A 17,562-nucleotide genomic window follows, 5' to 3' on the forward strand; every position below is an offset into this window, starting at 1 on the left:
AAAACTGGATTTCTGTGTATTTCTTTGCTAACATAAATCTGAAGCAGAGGGAAAAATTCATTTGTCAAAAGCTTTTAGTTGTGACATTAAACCTGCAACAGCTAGCCACAAGCTCCTTACTCCGCTCCATTCTGATACATCCAATTGTAGAGGGCTGCCGCAATCAGTCGACTAATCAACGACTAAATAACTTTTAAAATATTCAACGACTAATTTATTAGTAGATTAGTTGTTACTTTATATTATATGGAGTTGGAGTGTAGTAAAGCTAAAAGTTACAATGGCATTATGCTAGCTTTTTGGACTATTTTGGCATTTATTAAGGTTTTTTTAAGCTAATTTGGAGTTTAGCTAAAAATTCAGCTGCATGCTAGCTATTTTGGCTAATTTAGACTTTTTCTATTTTTAAGCTATTTTGAAGTTTTGCTAATATTTCAGCTACATGCTAGCCATGTTGGCGAATTTATGAATTTTGTAGTTTTTTAGGCTATTTTGGAGTTTAGCTAATATTTCAGTCACATGCTAGCTATTTTGGCTAATTTGGGAGTTTTTTTAGGCTAATTTTGAGTTTAGCTAATATTTCAGCTGCATGCTAGCCATGTTTGCTAATTTATGAATGTTTCAGTTTTTAGGCTATTTTGGAGTTTAGGTAATATTTCAGCACCATGCTAGCGGTTTTGGCTAATTTAGGATTTTCCTTTTGTTTTTGTTTTTTTAGGCTAATTTGGAGTCTAACTAATATTTCAGCTGCATGGCAGGTATTTTGGCGAATTCATTAATTTTGCAATTCTATAGGCTATTTTGGAGCTTCGCTAATATTTCAGCAACACGCTAGCTGTTTTGGCTAATTCAGGATTTTCTATAGTTTTTTAGGCTGATTTGGAGTCTAACTAATATTTCAGCTGCATGCTATCTATTTTGGCAAATTTATGAATTTTTCAGTTTTTTAGGCTACTTTGGATTATTGCTAATATTTCAGCTACACGCTAGCCATGTTGGCTAATTTATGAATGTTTCAGTTTTTTAGGCTATTTTGGAGTTTAGCTAATATTTCAGCTACATGCTAGCTGTTTTGGCTAATTTAGGATTTTCTATAGTTTTTTTAGGCTAATTTGGAGTCTAATATTTCAGCTGCATGGCAGCTATTTTGGGAAATTCATGAATTTTTCAGTTTTTCAGACTATGTTGGAGTTTAGCTAATATATCAGCTGCATGCTAGCTGTATTGGCTAACTTAGGCTTTTTCTTTTAATTTTTTAGGCTAATTTTACATTTAAAAATACCTTAGCTGGCTATCAGCTTCAACGTTTTTAGCTATTAGCTTCAGCAATTTCAGCTATCAATTTCAACATCTTCAGCTATCAATACTAGCATCTAATCTAGAATTAATTGAAAAAAATAATTGATGATTAGCCGACCTATTGAAATAATCGTTTGTGTCAGCCCTACTTGTAGACAAATAGATCCATGTAGGTCTTTGTTTTCCTCGTTTGAGCTGGAATCTGCTTCAAAACTGGACGGATGGATGGAGTTTTGAGGGGCTGTAAGCTAGTGAGAAAGAATGTAAAAAGACGGATTACGGGAAGCAGAGGTCAGCTTATTTCACACCAACAATTTATTTTAATTTAGAAACATGTCCTAGTAAAGGATTTATTTTGGCTATAATCTTAATTAAAAGACCACTATGAACACTTTCATCAAAAGTGGCTCCTTAAAGTGGCCCTTTTTCCTTCACAACTAGTAGAAACAAGTAACATAAATGAGATACTGAGTAGTTCTGCATCCGTCGTGTCTGACCACTCAATACTGTGCAGCACAAGCAAAGCAGAGTCAAACTACTCCCAAGGTTTCAGCTGAGTGAGAAACCGCGCTGTAGTTGCAGAAGAGTTTTGCTGCTATCAGGTAGAATTGATGCAACTCTGAAAACTTGACATATTCTTCAGAGAATTGAGAGCAAACAGAGCGGAGGCGAGTTGCTCAAATATTCACTTGCACCATCGAAGAGGACGGCAGTCGATGAAACTGTTTGTGTCCGTTCAGGCACCTCATGTGAAACTGAACAAATCTGAACAAGTTGTCCAAGTTGGAAGGTAAACAACTATATAGTGTGACTATTGCTGATCATCACAACATTGCAGTTTTTCTTACTTAAACTTTTGTTAAAAATATCACGACTGCACTCCAAACCACTGACTTGCCGCTGGCTGTCTTTCTGCAGATCGTCCTCACAGAAGCAGAGGCGCAGAAACCTGCAGAGTGATGCATTTCACAGATTGGCAAGGATGATGCAGCATGTGTTTGTGAATTTGTTATTTACTTGACTGTCATCCTGTGATTTTAGCTCCTGGTGGCTGCAGGTGCATGAAGTGAGAGAGGGTCACAGAAGACGGAGCGCCGGTCTGCGTGTTCTCCACAAAGCAGCAAGAGACGAAATGACGTTAAAGAGGCTGAATAACACAATAAACAAGAGCATCTGCAGAATTACAATCCACATTTTAGCCAGCAGAAGACGGGATAATGCTACGGAGTTTCCAGCTGGGACAATCTGTGTGTAAATGTGAGGTTTTATCCTTCATTACTTTGCGCTGTTGGGTCTGCAGAAATATTCCAAGCCTTTGCTTTTTTATTCACTTCCCTGCATGCTGCTCCGAGTCTCTATTTGGGTCATGCCAGGTCTTACATGCATGATTTAGGCTCAGAATCAATTGAGAGACAGATGCCGTTTGATAAAAGGCTGATTTGCGTTTCGGGGTTCAAAGGGTGGAAACGGGATGAATCCGTGACACAACATTACACACATGGATTTCAACCACAGCGTGTTTTATCAACCCTTTCCATATTCTTTGCTTATGGAATAGGGATTTCCATTTTTTTTTAGTCACTTGGGAAGACCGTGTATGACCAGAGGAGGCCAGATCGCTTCAACAATCCTGAAGTCTGCGACCTACGGCTCCGGAGCCACATGTGGCTCTTTTATCCCTTTATTATGGCTCTACAGATTTAATGAAAAATTATGAAAAATACATCATAGATAGTTATTTAAGTTTTGTCATGTCTGCTTAAGCAAAACAAGTTTAAGTTACTGTCTGAAATTCCATAGAAATGTTCTTTCTCTGGTAAAGTTGGTCAAATTAAAGACTTCAAACGCCGTTTTGTTTGGTAAAATATACTAAAGTGGGTAAAATTTTGAAAAAAATGATTGAAAATGATTTAGAGTTGTGTGTTTTGTGCCTCAGATCAGAGAGAATTCAACAAAAAGCTCCATTTGTTTTGAATGTTTTGAGTCTTTTTGTTTTTTGAATAAATAGATTATATTAAAATGTTTATATCTGAGAGTAGAAAGGGGAAAAAAGATGGTGGCACACCAAATTCCTAATGGTAAAAAACATAATGTTTGACTGTCTTGCTTTTTTAATTTAAATAAAGCTGCAGGACGACCTTATTTGACACAGAGGGTTTTATTTTGAAAGAAACAAGTGTGTGCTGCTGTTAAAAATGAAATAAGTAACAACTGTGATATAGATAAATATACAGACACTGTTTTAGTTTAATTTTTGTAATATTTAAGTTACATTTATAAATGCTTAATTGACAAAAAAGCATAAATATTGTGCTTTTTTTAACAATTAAGTGAAACTTTGTGGCTCTCGTTGGGTTCTGGTCTGTAAGAAACTAGATCAAACGGCTCTTTTATTGTTAAAGGTTGCAGACCCCTGTGATAAGACTACTTTGTTTTTGCATATTCTTCTTTCTTACTGTGCATACTCAAAAACTCACCAAAATCTCCAAGAACCTAGTACCTCATCAACAACCTCCAAAAATTATGACATCACAGCAATAGAAGTCACCCCAAAAAAAAAAAAAAAAAACGGGAACAAAATCTCACTGGTTTCACCCAGCGTTGCAACCCTACTTGATACCTTAAATTAAAACTCCTTACTGATTTCAATCTATCACCTTCAAACTCCTCAAGCATCATTGAAAAGTTTCTAAAGTTTGGAGATTTTTTAACAGTGTTACCATGGCGAGGTTACAAAAAAGACTACCCCGTATTGCTTGCATATTTTTTACCAGGATAATGTGAAAACGTGATATATGGATCCCTGGCTCAAGCTGAATGAAATGACATAACATACGTATCAGAAATGTGGGCGTGGTTAACAAAAACCTCTGTTGCTACGTAATTCCAAAAAATTACTTTTGCCAATTCCTCTAAAAACGACATAGATCTCTTTGTCACCTCCAGGTGTGCAAAAAATTAAATGGTTGCTATGGAGATAAACCCAAACAAAATCTGTAATTAAAAAAAAAAAAAAGATATTTGCTTCATTAATTTCTTACATGCTGTTCTGACCAGAGTGGCAAGGTCACTGTAAGTTTTTTTTTTTTTTTTTTTTTAATAGAAGAAAAATAACTAATGAAACCATTTTTGATCTGAATGAGTCACCAGAAGATATAAGAATCAGTTTCTGCTCTGCCTTCCCTTCAATTCACACAAAGCCACTATGGAATCACCCAGGATGCAACACACACATCCACAGCTGCAGAGTGATGACAGCAGGTGTCTTTCATGAATTATTTAAAAACATCTAACATGTCATGAGCTGCCCACTCATCAGCTGTATTAGCACTTCAGCTCATACGAGTTTGACTCTTTCTCGACTGTAATAAAAATTGCTCGCTCATGCAAAAAACGATTTGCAGCAGACGAAGGACAGATCAATTTTGCTCTATTTGATTTGTGATTCTTCTTTAAGTGGATCTAAAATTACTGGAAAAGTGCAATGAAAGAAAATGGCTATTGCTCTGTCCGTGGTGCTGAAATATGAGGTCGCCTGGTCGTTCACTTACATGCACTTTGCACACGGAATTTCTCCAGTTTGCAGAAATCAACGTTAAAACTAGGTAACAATGAATAACTGATGTTTTTTTAGAGCACAGTTTTTCTGAAATACCGTATTTTCTGGATTACACGTCACACTGGAGTATAAGTCGCCGGAACAAAAAATCAAAAAGAAGAACACCATTTGTGAGTCGCACTGGAGTATAAGTTACACTTTTAAACTTATAAAAAATAAATGAAGAATTATAATGCTTCGATTAAAATGAGAAAACATCAAAATGTAAAAGAAAACATCAGATTCTTCTCCGTGTTTGTTTTGGATGACACTTCTTCTTCTGGCACAGTCAGAAGAAAATACAGCACCCCCTAGTGGTTGTGAGCAGAAACAACCGCTAAAGGGCAACCAGTTGTTAGACATAGATTATTATTTTCCCACTATTTATGTGTAAAAAAAAAAAAAAAAAATTTAATAAAGAAATATGGATGTCTACAGAATGGAATATCATAATCCAAAAAAAAAAAAATACTGGAAATAGTAAAAAGAAAAACATGAATACTATATTAACAGATTGCTAAATTCAAAATACAATAAAATAAATACAGTTAGCAAATCCTACCATCAGCTCAGTGGCCTTGTGGTAGAGTGTCCACCCTAAGACCGGAAGGTCATGAGTTCAAATCCACCGCCGAATCAGATCAGAGTCAAAATAGCCTCCCTGCTTGACACTCGACCAAATGGTTCCCATGAGCAGCTGTGTCTGCAACTCACCTCTCCCCCAGTGGATGGGTCAAATGCGGAGAACAAATTTCATGCACCCTGATGTGTGACAGCTAATAACTTTGACTTTTAATCTGATTTTTTCTATGTAAATTGGTAAAAAAAAAACTAATTCTGGATTGACACAAATATATATTGATTACAACATGTTGGATATGCTATTTTATTTAAAATTATTTACCAATTGAGAACAAATTCTCATTTACAATGATGACCTGGCAAGAAGAACCACAGTCTACAACGAGCCAGGAGGATGGGATTAACAAGCAGAAGTCAACTAGAGACTGTTGCAGCTTCTGCCTAAATAAATGGTGTAATTGGAGAACAGTACGTTTAAGGGAATTTCGGAAAGAGTTCCAGTCGTTTGCTGCAGCGAAATGAAAGGAGTTGATATTGTTTGTTCGTTTTCCTTGATATTTGTTCATGTAAACAGAATCTGAAACTGGAATTGTGGATCTGGACTCAGTTTTTATTTATTGAAGAAAACAATAAAAGATTACTTTAAGCTCAGAGGACAAATAACAGCCAATTTCACCTGGATGAATCAGAATTTGACATTTTGGAAACTTTTTTTTAACGAGTGTTATGATTCTACTTGGAGAAAATCTTCCAAGAAAACTTTTTTCTTTTTATATATATGAAAAAAAATATCTACAAACCTGGCGATGGATGATTTTTTTTTTAGTTCTTTTTATTTTCATCCCAACAGCATCTGTCACTGAGGTGAGTCTTCTTGCCAAAAGGTGTTGCGTGACCTCATCTACATCTGAAGAATTACTTTAAATAGGCTAAAAAAATAATCAACATTTTTGTGCCCAGTATACACATAAAAAAACACTGTTTTTAGAGTAAAAACTTCATAGTGAGCTTCTATACACCTTCAGTACCACATAGAAAATTCAATCATTTCTTTACAAACACTTTGATGTATATAGATTAAAAAAAACCCCTAAAAACTCAAAACAGGAAAGCTGTTTTCTTCCTAAAATCTCTATGCATATTTTAATATTTTACAGCTACAACTAATTCAAAAGCTGGTTTAAAATTGCATTAAGGGATTATATAAAAGTTTTAATGATGAATCTGGTGTCTCCAGGAACTTCACTGAAAACTATGGAGAACAGAGTCCTCCTCCTGCAGCCAAACCAGCGATTGTGTGATCCTTTTAGAAACCCTCATTATAGTTTGAAGCCTCAGCGTGTCATGATGTATTCTTCCCCATGAAGAGCACCAACACATAAACACACTAAATGTTTCAACTTAATGGCAGCAAGCCTTTAAACCAACAATTAAAGCCTTTCAGATCACCAAATTGACTTCATGTTCATTTAAGAGAACTCTCCGCATCTCATAAATTCACTAATGATAAACCTGGCTTTGGGAAACAACCTTGTTTTCGTCAGTGTTCCCATTAACCCTGAGCAAGGAGACAATGGAGTGAGATGAGAAGAAATTAATTCAGAAAAACAACAATTACTGATGTTACAATACGATCTGGAGAATTTGTTTTGTGTCAACAGACTCATTATTTAATGCCGTGTTAAATTTTGCTTTGTTTCAGATGAATGCACTGATTGCTTAAAAAAAATAAAAATTACAACGGGAAATGAAATCAGCTTTTGAATGATTTCAGCACCATGGACAGAGCTGCAGTGAGAGCAGGCAAGCCTGTAAAAAAAATGTTTTTCTTTACTACTTAAAATTGAATTCATTATGTTTAAAGCATTAATGATAACATATTTTACTTCATCTTTAATTTTTGAATAATATTTAAAAAACAAAATAATAATCATGATAACCGAAGTAATTATATTCATAAATATAATATTAAATCCTCATACTCAAGGGTCAACACCCCAATATTTTTTTATCACAAATATGAAGCAATTTATATCTTTTAATAGAAGTTTACGAGACTTCCTTTCAAAATAAAAGACTTCCTGTGTCACATAGGATCATCTGGATGGTAGGTAGTGTAATGTCAGCAACAGAAACAAAAATAACACTTTAGTTTTAAATTTTTGTGGATCTTCTTAGCCAGAGATTCATAAATCTAACTTTCTAAAATTAAAACAGAGCTAATTAACTGTATTTTTTTAACCATGAGGGACACTTAGAACACTGGAATTTATCAAAATATTTAATTCTCAATTATGGCAACTGTGTTTTGGATGCTCACAGACAAATAAGTTATTTATTTATTTTTTTACTTTACTTTACAGTATTTTTTTCTAACTTAAAGCTTTGGATTTTTCTTTAATCAGAGAGCCACAATGGAGGAGTAGAAGACCCAGATGTGGCTCTGGAGCCGCTGGTTGGAGACCACCAGAAAGTAACTCCAAAGTAAAATGACTCTTGTAAAAAAAAAATGGAAAAAAGTGATGGAAAAATAAACCAGCAAACATTTCCTGCAGTTGGATTTACGATCAAAGTGTGACAGTGATCATTTTTTATTTTATAGTTCATTTATTTATTTCAAATTGGACACAGATCAATGTTTTGGGCTGACTATTGGGTGTCTAAAAACACAATTATATATAGAGAGGCAGAAACTCGCATCAACGTTTCATTGGAAGTGACTATTTCCAATAAAACATTTTATGGAAATGCGTTGAAAACTCATGTTCGTCCATCACTACACATTTTTAAGACACTATTTGGGCTCTACTTACGAAAAGAAGTCCGTGAACAAGTTGAAATTTGAATTATTTGCGCTGAAATTCCCTTTTCTCAGCGTCAAAATCCCCTGGAATCGCGTTAATTGTGTAGTTCGGATTTTTTTTTTTTTTCAGTATCCCAGTTCTTAAAGGGGTTAAAGATAAATTAATGAATGACACAAGCTAATTTATTCAGTAAAATAAAAAATATTAAACAGAAAATAGCAAAACTGAAACAGTGTTTATATTATTATACATCTTTAGCCAGCCATACCATCAGCAAAGTAAAAAAAAGCATAATCGGAGCAGAAAAAATGTGCAGATCAAACAGAGATTATAAAGGAAAACATAAACGGATGTAAATGAAACATCAAATAAGGAAAGAGTGGAGAGGAGGACGGCCAGCCCCTGCTTTATCAGCTACATGAACACATATTAGATCATAAAGCTCTGGGTGAAGTGATTAGGAGAGCTTAGATGTACCGATAAAGCACGTTAGGCTGACTTGTTTCTTAAACAGCCTTTGAAAACCTCAAGCAGCCCACGACCCAGATTTCATATTGCGCCAGGAAATCTGGATCATCTCCAAATACTCTCTCAAAGTTATTTTAACGAGATCCAGCGTCACCAGAGACGCCATCAAGACAGCAGCAATCACTCAGAGCGCCGCCTGCTAAGTGAAGGTGTTTTTCTTTTTAAGAAATGAAAGGCTGCCGTTGAGCTTCTTATACAAATGATTATTTCACCATATCAGGCTTGAACAGCTGTTGCATGCAACCATTTTTAAAGTAGCCATATAATGTTGCAACCTTTGTTTGCGTTCTCCAACACATGTTATACACGCCTCAACAATACCTCTTTAGAATCATGAAAAATGGAACCGTGCTCTCGTCTGCCGGTTTGAATCCAGAGCCGGTTTATCACCAAAACCGTCGGTTCCTGTTGGTATTCGGAGCACGAGCAGCCTTCACTCAGAGCTTCTCAGCTCCCTGTGCAAGACAAATCCAACAGGGCAAAGCCACTGGGTAAAACCCTTCCAATGGGATGATGCCTCAGGCATCTTCTCTACCTTTCTGAGAAGACCTGCAAGCCATCTTTCATGCTGGATAAAAAATAAGAAAAAAAAATCCATGGCTGCACCAAGGCCACTGAATAATGTGGATGACTTATAGCCCTAAGTTATATACTGATATTGCTTGGAGAGGTCAGACTAAGTGAATATGCTGTGCGATGGAAGACGGGTGGTTCACAGTGGAATAAAATACGACAGAACAGTGATGTTGGAATAATGTGACATGCAGTAGAAATTAAAGAGGGCGAACAAAGAAATTGAAATATAACGTCCACAGACACGGGGACAAGAAAAGATCAGAAACGTTGATCTGACATGCTGGCGGACTCTTACTATCCATCTTGACTGGAATTACCAAAAAACGGGAACACGTGACGCTTAGAAATCCAGGGTTCAATTGGGGCATTAAACCATTTCTGAGGGCAGCTGCTCCATCAGAGAAAAAGTTTGAGATTTTTCCTAATATTTCTCTATACGACTCGTTCTTTCCTTTCTATCAGAAGACCTGACTCCATCTTCACAAATCTCTGCTTGGATAAAAGAACGTTTTGAAAGCCTCTTCCAACTGTAGGAGGTGGACATGTGCTGGTCAACAGTCAAAAAAAAAAAAAGAAGAAGAAGCCCCTCCCTACATGTCCAGTGTGAACCACATGGTTTCTTGAAACAAGTTGGTCCCAAGTTTAAACCCCAATCTTAATAACATGCATGACTGACTCTCTAGTGTCACAAAAATGCTGCAAAAATGTTCCAAACATGGCAGATTCACATTTAATATTATATTTATGAATACCAGTTTTTAAAACTGTCTTAATATTTGATTTTTGTTGTGTTAATCTGCCACAAATTAACTCTATAAAGCCCACTATATCAAAATTTATTGTTTTAATTAAATTATATGTTATTGCTATAGTTTGCAATTTCTTTCTATCAAAAAATAAAAAATAAAATTTAGATTGTACCAATTATGAGACACTAAGTGATGAGTATGTTTTTGCTCACAACAATATTAGCTTAAAATGTAAAAATTCAGGAAAAAACACGATTTTTTACCCACTGTTTTAAATTTGATACACACATTTTTACATTGATTAACTGTATTATTGTTGCATTCTTTCAGTATAGCAAGAAGTCATTTAAAATGAATAATAATAAATGAAGGACTCTTACCATAGTGTTTTGAAAGTTAGATAAACTTTTACTATCAAAATGTTTGAGATTTTACAGAAGCAGCCATTCTGAATCGGCAGGAAAAGCCCTTTTACTGCCCCTAGTGGATTGACAACGAATTACAGCCAAGAAAACATGGGCCAAGTTTTATATAATAGGTTTTTAAGGACATTTTTGAACATAAAAAATAAAATAATGGTCTCAGAAATGCATGTATCAAATATGATACAAATGGTTAAATGTCTTTATGCTTCCACTAAAGCTAAGGGGGAAATATATACCATATTAAAAAATCCCCAACACGAAAGTACAAAGAAAGTTTAAACCTGTTGCAGATGTTTTTCTGGGAATAAAAACTGAGTCAAATAAAGTTGATGACATTCAAGGAACGGGATAAGGACACAGAAAATAAGAAAAAGGCGAAATTAAAATCAGGATTGAATTGACTTAAAAATGAAATTGACTTAAAAGTTCTCACACTATCTGGACTAATTTGGAATTCTTTAAAAAAAAAGTCTTAATTGTTGCCTTAAATGACTTTTCACAGATCAGAATTTGTGTTTTATTGAATCTTCCACCTCTATAAATGTATCTCCAGACAGTTTAAAGATATTTTGTGCTCTAAATGTCGTGTAGGATTCATTTTGATGTGATAAATAGAGGTTCCCTTAACTGTCAAAGCCGAAGCTAAAACATCAACCTCGGCCTCCTACAGGCTAGTCGGAGAAAACATTGTCTGACATTTAACTTGTCCGTGGTGCATAAAAGGTTGGAGGCCGCGGCCCTGAAACTTCACAACAGGATGAGGAAAAACACAAGTGACACCTCTGTTCAGATTTCTGCAGCAAAACATTATCATCAGGCCTAAAACCTTGTCTAACTACACCAATGAATAATAAAGTCAAAAAGAAAGTTTTAATTTGTTGCTTCCGTTGTAATCTGCCTCAGTTATTACCTCCTAAATGAGTCCTTGTCTTACCGTTCGAGCAGCCCTTCAAGCGAGCTCCACGCACCGGGGCTCTCTGTAAATCAGCTTTGACGCGAGCCTTCAGACCCACGTTCTCCTTCTGCATGGCATTGAGAGCATCGCTGACAGAGTTCACCACCTTCACCATGTTGATCTGGCTGTCCGAGAGCAGCTGCCGGACACACAAAGTGGGAGAGAAGGTTGGACTGTTAACATTTCTCAAAAAATGAAATAACAAGTTTCCATGAAAAGTGCTTGAAAAGGTCAGAGGATTTCTGTGGTTCGTGGAGGGAAAGGCTGGTCACACGTGTGCGGTCCAACTGAGCTGTGATTTACAGGAATTCTTGCACAGGTATTAACAGTTCCCAGAAAGCAAAGCTGTTATTACCTTTTAAGAAAGTTTTATAGAAATTGCAGTTCATTAGAAATGTGAATTTCTGGTATTTGAAGTATGCAATTTTATTACAAATCCATTCACAGGGTTTTTTTTTTAGATATGGAATGCCTTAAGTGAAATGGAACCCTTTTGCAGAGATTTCATGCATTTTTTAATTAACAATTGGAAGATCTTTGAACCAGTACAGGTGCGATATTGTTTTTTAAAACTTTTTATAACCAGTAAATGTTAATTGGAACAAGTTGGACTCCAGATATCTACAGTGAGGACACACATGGACAAATGGAGAACAGCAGTCACTAATGACTCCTAAAAACAATCACTACAAACCCAGGAAGTCATAAAAAATGACTATTGATGGCGTCATCGAGTGGGAATACTGTCCAAATTCGAAGACCATATTTTTCCAAATCTTTCCTTTTGGTGGATAAATGTAGGGGTAGGAAGAAGCCCAAGGGGTAGGGCAAGAATTCAGATTTGGACAACGTCTCTTGGCTGGCCTGGGAGTGTATTGGGGTCCCCCCAGAGGAGCTGGAGGAAGTGGCCGGGTAGAGGGAAGTCTGGGCTTCTTTGCTTAGACTGCCACCTTACGACCAGGTCCTGGATGAGTGGAAAAACTAAGGGAGGCTGTTTTGCAGCATTAGGGTATGGTTAAGAAATCTCTTTTAACCCAAGGTCAGATCTCTTCCATAATTCAGAAACATTTCCATCTGTGTCCTGCAAGTTCAAGAACATTAATCGAGGTGAAACGTAAATTAAAATTCTTTACAGCCATGATTAAAGACGCAAAAATATTTGATTTAAGATGTCAAAGTTGGCACAAACACCTTTTAAGATATTTTTTTACACAAAAAACAAATCAGTTTTCATTGCTTTTCTCTTCGAATAATATAAATAATTTATTTGAAAACAAAATGTCAAATTTCATGTGGCTATTTTTGCATATTGGTGGATTTTTTGGGTCCAGAAAAGGGCAAATGTTTTGGTCAAAACTTTCTATGTTTGTTTTTAAGGTCCTCTGAGCTCCAAAATAATATGATTTCAGAGTGATGCATCAACATGGCAGGATGTGTATGACCTGAGAAGGGATGGCGGATGGTGGAGGTGATCAATCTTTTCTGCTTCGTTGGGACTGATCAAGAGGGCGGTGTCAGTGCAGGACAGAGTTCAGTGGCCAGGTTCCTGAAGCTCCCAAATAAATAGTCTATCTGGAAGGCTGAAGGAGACCAAACAGATGCTGAAGGAGCTGAAGGTGGATTTCTAGAGATGGAGCTCCCTAGTTTTAACTACATCATGTAAAGAAGCAGCATTCTTGTGTTTATGATCAATGTTAACCACAAAATGAAAAAAAAAGTATAAAAATTTGCATTTCTGAGTATTTATTTATTCAAATCATTGTGAACCAGGAGCAGACGAAAAGAAGCAACAATCCACACACAACTCAGAGGCAAATTTGTAGTAAACCACTGTCTCTCTGCAGAAACTATATCCTATAAAATGATTGATTTTGGCTATAATCCTCTGGAAACACTATGAAAATGGCTCAAAAGTTGATTGGAATGGGGCTTTGAGTCCAATTAGTGATCACATTTAGAAGAAAAGTCTGAAAGATGTCTCATTTTAGACTTAACTGACAGCTTTAAATGCATCAGGCGCACCAAAATGAAGTGTTTTAAGATACAAAAATGACATTTTCCCAAAAAAAGCATCATCCTCCCACACAAACTTATTAGGCAGTGATGGCAAAACACAAATGCTAATGACTTTAAGATGAAGCCCTTTAAAGTAAGACCGCACATTATCTATTTTACTGAGTTATCTCAGCTTCAGATATTGCTGGGTGTTTTGCAGCAACAAAGAGGCATATCTGTGATTCTGTTTTTTGTAAAAAAAAAAAAAAACAATAAGCACTAGAAAAGTTGAATTACCTGTGATAATGCTAGAGTGAATGCTTTTTGCTGAAAGTAGTCGCTGAAGATGCTGAAGCTTTTGGCTGGAAATGGTGACACTTTAATTGCTGAAGGAATTTGCTGAAAATTCCAAAGGTATTTGCATAATGTTTTATTTGCTAAAAGACTGGAAATTGTGTGAAAGAACTATGAAAGACAGCTGAAGTTGACCTAAATTTCTGAAAAATCCTCAATCCTCAATACATGCCAAATTTTGAAAAAATATTTAGTGTGTTGCTTCAATATTATCTTAAGTCCAAATTAGCCCCAAAAACCTTAGTAGATACCAAATTAGCAAATTAGCTGGAATCCAAAACAGCCAAAAGTTCCTCAGTAATTTAAATTAGTCAAAAACGTTAGCCTGTTGGTACGATGGAAGCTAAACTCTAAATTAGCTTATAAAAACCTCAGTGGACAACAAACTAGCCAAAAACGTTAGCATGTTGCTAAAATAACAGCGAAACTTCAAATTAGCATAAAAAAAACCTTAGTAGATGCCAAATTAGCTAAATAAAGCTAGCTTGTTGCTTGAATATTAGCTAAACTCCAAAACAGCCACAAATTCCTCGGTAAACTAAATTAGTCAAAAATGTTGGTCTGATGGCAAAATAGAAGCTAAACTTAAAATAAGCCTAAAAAAAATTTAGTGGACAACAAATTAGCCAAAAATGTTAGCATGTAGCAAATATAATTCATAAATTCCAAACAAGCATAAGAAACCTTAGTAGGTGCTAAATTAGCTAAAAAAAAAAGGAAAAAAGCGGTCTTGTTGCTTAAATACTAGCTAAATTTCAAAATAGCCTAAGATTGCTCGGGACACTAAATTAGTCAAAAACATTAGCCTGTTGGTAAAATGGAAGCTAAAGTCCAAATTAGCATAAACCTTAGTAGATGCCAAATTAGCCAAAAAAGCTAGCCTGTTGTTTAAATACTAGTTAAACTCCTGAATAGCCTAAAAATCCTCAGTAAACTAAATTAGCCAAAAAAGCTAGCTCGTTGCTTAAATATTAGCTAAACTCCAAAACAGCCACACATTCCTCAGTAAACTAAATTAGCCAAAAATGTTAGTCTGATGGCAAAATAGAAGCTAAATTCTAAATTAGCCCATAAAAACTTTTGTGGAGAACAAATTAGCCAATAACGTTAGCACGTTGCTAATATAATTGAAACATTTCAAATTAGCATAAAAACCTTAGTAGATGCCAAATTAGCCAAAAAAAAGGCAGTACTTTGCTTTAATACTAGCTAAACTCCAAAATAGTCTAAAATACATCATTAAACTAAATAGTCATGATTGTTAGCCTTTTGCTAAAATAGAAGCTAAACTCTAACTTAGCCTATAATAACCCCAGTAATTAGCAAATTAGCCAAAAAGGTTAGCTCACTGCTAAAATACTAGTTAAACTCCCAAATTGGCTAAAAATCCTCAGTAAAACAAGTAAAAAAGATTAGCCTGTTGCTAAAATCGAGGCTAAGATGCATTTTTTTGTGAGAATTACTATAAAAGATGAAAACATAGCCCATGCATCTATATTTAAAGGCTTGTTGCTGATGTACTATAAATTTTGAAATTTGAAGACCCCTATGGGGCATATTTTGCTTAATATTTTAATTATTTAATGAATTAATTATTAACGAATTAATGAAAAACGTACGGAAAGAAGCAGGATACTCACTTTAATGTGAATCCTTATTAAGAATTCACACAAAAATGACAAAATGAGCAATCAGCAGTCGTCTCCGATGAAAAATCCTCTAAAACGGTTGCAACATTTGCTTAATAAGGATCAGTTTGTAGGTAACTGTCTGCCCGTGTTCAGGCACAGGCATATTATAGTCCTTTCAGGACCTTTAGAAAGCGAGCATGTGCAAACACTGGCCTCCTGTAGCAGAGACTAATGGTGCCCCATACCGTAATGCAGTCTGGTGAGTGTAGTGAAACCCAAAGAGCCCTGTGGGAAGGCTGCTGATGAATGTGTGTGCTAGGACTAGCAAAGAGCAGGGTAACCTCTCTGATCTGCCATGGTCACTCCCTTCCTGCAGCTCTTTATGTGCCGTTCATTACACAAAGGTCATTTTCACATTTCGCTGGAGTTGGCCAGGTGTTTTTCCCCATGTGCATGCTTTTTTATTTTTGTGTGGACAAGGAAATGTTTCCTGCACGTTAATCCGTTCTTTCATCTATATGTAAAAATGTATTTATAGCGTTTTTTTTTCTAAAAGAGGCTTGCTTTTGCATCTATCCTTAGGTATTGAGAGTGTAATAAAGGAAAAACCCCTGCGGCCATTCCCAGGCCTCAGTATCTGTACTGTAAATGAGTCAGAGGAAGCTACCCTGAAACATTATTGCACTGGAGCTGGGAGTTAAACCCACACACTCACAATTAAGGTACAGTTATAAAAGTGCCACCATGACAGTGTTTTCAATTGGAGAGGCGCCTCTGCTCTGGAGTGGCACAGTCGTGATTTGAATCCTTGATTTTCTTCGCTTTTTGACCAAAAACCTTAAGAAGATGGTGTTTCAGAATGTTCCAGGGGTGTTTTTTTAAGACCCACTCGAAAGAAAATCACATTTTTTGGTGTTTTAAACATGTCGTTGTGACATTTTTCTGATGATGGAGGACAAATATTGAGAAATTAAGCTCAAAATTTGATTTCAGAGTATTTTATTGTTCAAATTGTTGTTATTCAGGGGCAAAAAAGAAAAAAATGCTATTTGAAAAAGAGCTTATTTGTTACGTAAAAAATACAGAAGTACTCCCTGCATCAACTTACAGACAAATGGATCCATGTGCGTCATTTTGGTCCAGGGGACACATTCAACCCGTCTGATCTCAGACAATTGCATCTTACCCAGATGTGGCACGTGCTGGCATTGCAAAGAAATACTTTTATTTCTTGATCTCTTGCTATCTTGGTATTTCTTTTCCTTTGCTTTCCCTAGAGGCAGAATTGTGCATTGCAGCCATTTCTTTAAAATAACCATTATTTGCCTCATGAATGGGCTAGGAACGTGTTTTTTGTTTTGTTTAACATCCTTATCTTCACGACTGGGCCACATGAAACTACCTGGAGGGCCGGATTCGACCCGCAAATTATGGCTCTAAGTCACTGAAGGCTGGTTAGGAATACAATCACGCCGCCACGCGGGGACCTAAATGCAGTTTTTCAGCAAATTTGGCAGGTAATCACGTAGCGGCATTTGAAATTGGGAGGCAGCTTTAAAAAATATATCTATGTACATAAAATTGATTATTATTATTTAGTATTATTTATTATTATTTATTTTATTATTTATTCTTTGTTTATTTGTTTATGTATTTATTTATTGTATTATAATATTTACTATTATTATTATTAATAATATTATTATTTTGTCCAAGAGGCAGCATTTCAAATTGTGAGGCAGCTTTTTTTCTTTTTTTTATTATTATTAATTTTTTTATTATCATTTTTTGTTTAATTTATTATTATTTTTATTTGTATTTATTTATTCAGTTTTTTAATATATATATATATATATATATTTTTTTTTCAAAAGGCATTTTTTCTGCACAACACGAGATGGCTGGGGAAGTTATAAGAAAAAGTTCAAACTTTAAAGCAGTTTATAGTTGACATTGGGGTGTGTCCCCTCCGGGGCTCATTTAAAGGCTGCGCGGTGGCAGTCCAGAGACAGTCGGGAGGCAGCAGAGCAATAATTGACTGACAGAAGGGTCTCCAAGGTCCCCCA

The 17,562-nt window shown here is 35.7% G+C and overlaps 1 protein-coding gene across 5 annotated transcripts in view; it reads right to left on the reverse strand.

Moving 5' to 3' along the window:
• fibcd1 (fibrinogen C domain containing 1) overlaps positions 1–17,562 on the reverse strand; it is a 222,721-nt gene that overhangs the window by 89,271 nt on the left and 115,888 nt on the right. For all 5 annotated transcript variants that reach the window (XM_024299837.2, XM_036214653.1, XM_036214652.1 and 2 more), the window contains one exon: positions 11,496–11,655. In XM_024299837.2, the coding sequence (XP_024155605.1) occupies positions 11,496–11,655 (160 nt within the window). The remainder of the gene's footprint in view (positions 1–11,495; positions 11,656–17,562) is intronic.

Source organism: Oryzias melastigma, linkage group LG12 (genome assembly GCF_002922805.2).
Source record: "Oryzias melastigma strain HK-1 linkage group LG12, ASM292280v2, whole genome shotgun sequence".
In the NCBI taxonomy this organism is placed as follows: Eukaryota; Metazoa; Chordata; class Actinopteri; order Beloniformes; family Adrianichthyidae; genus Oryzias; species Oryzias melastigma.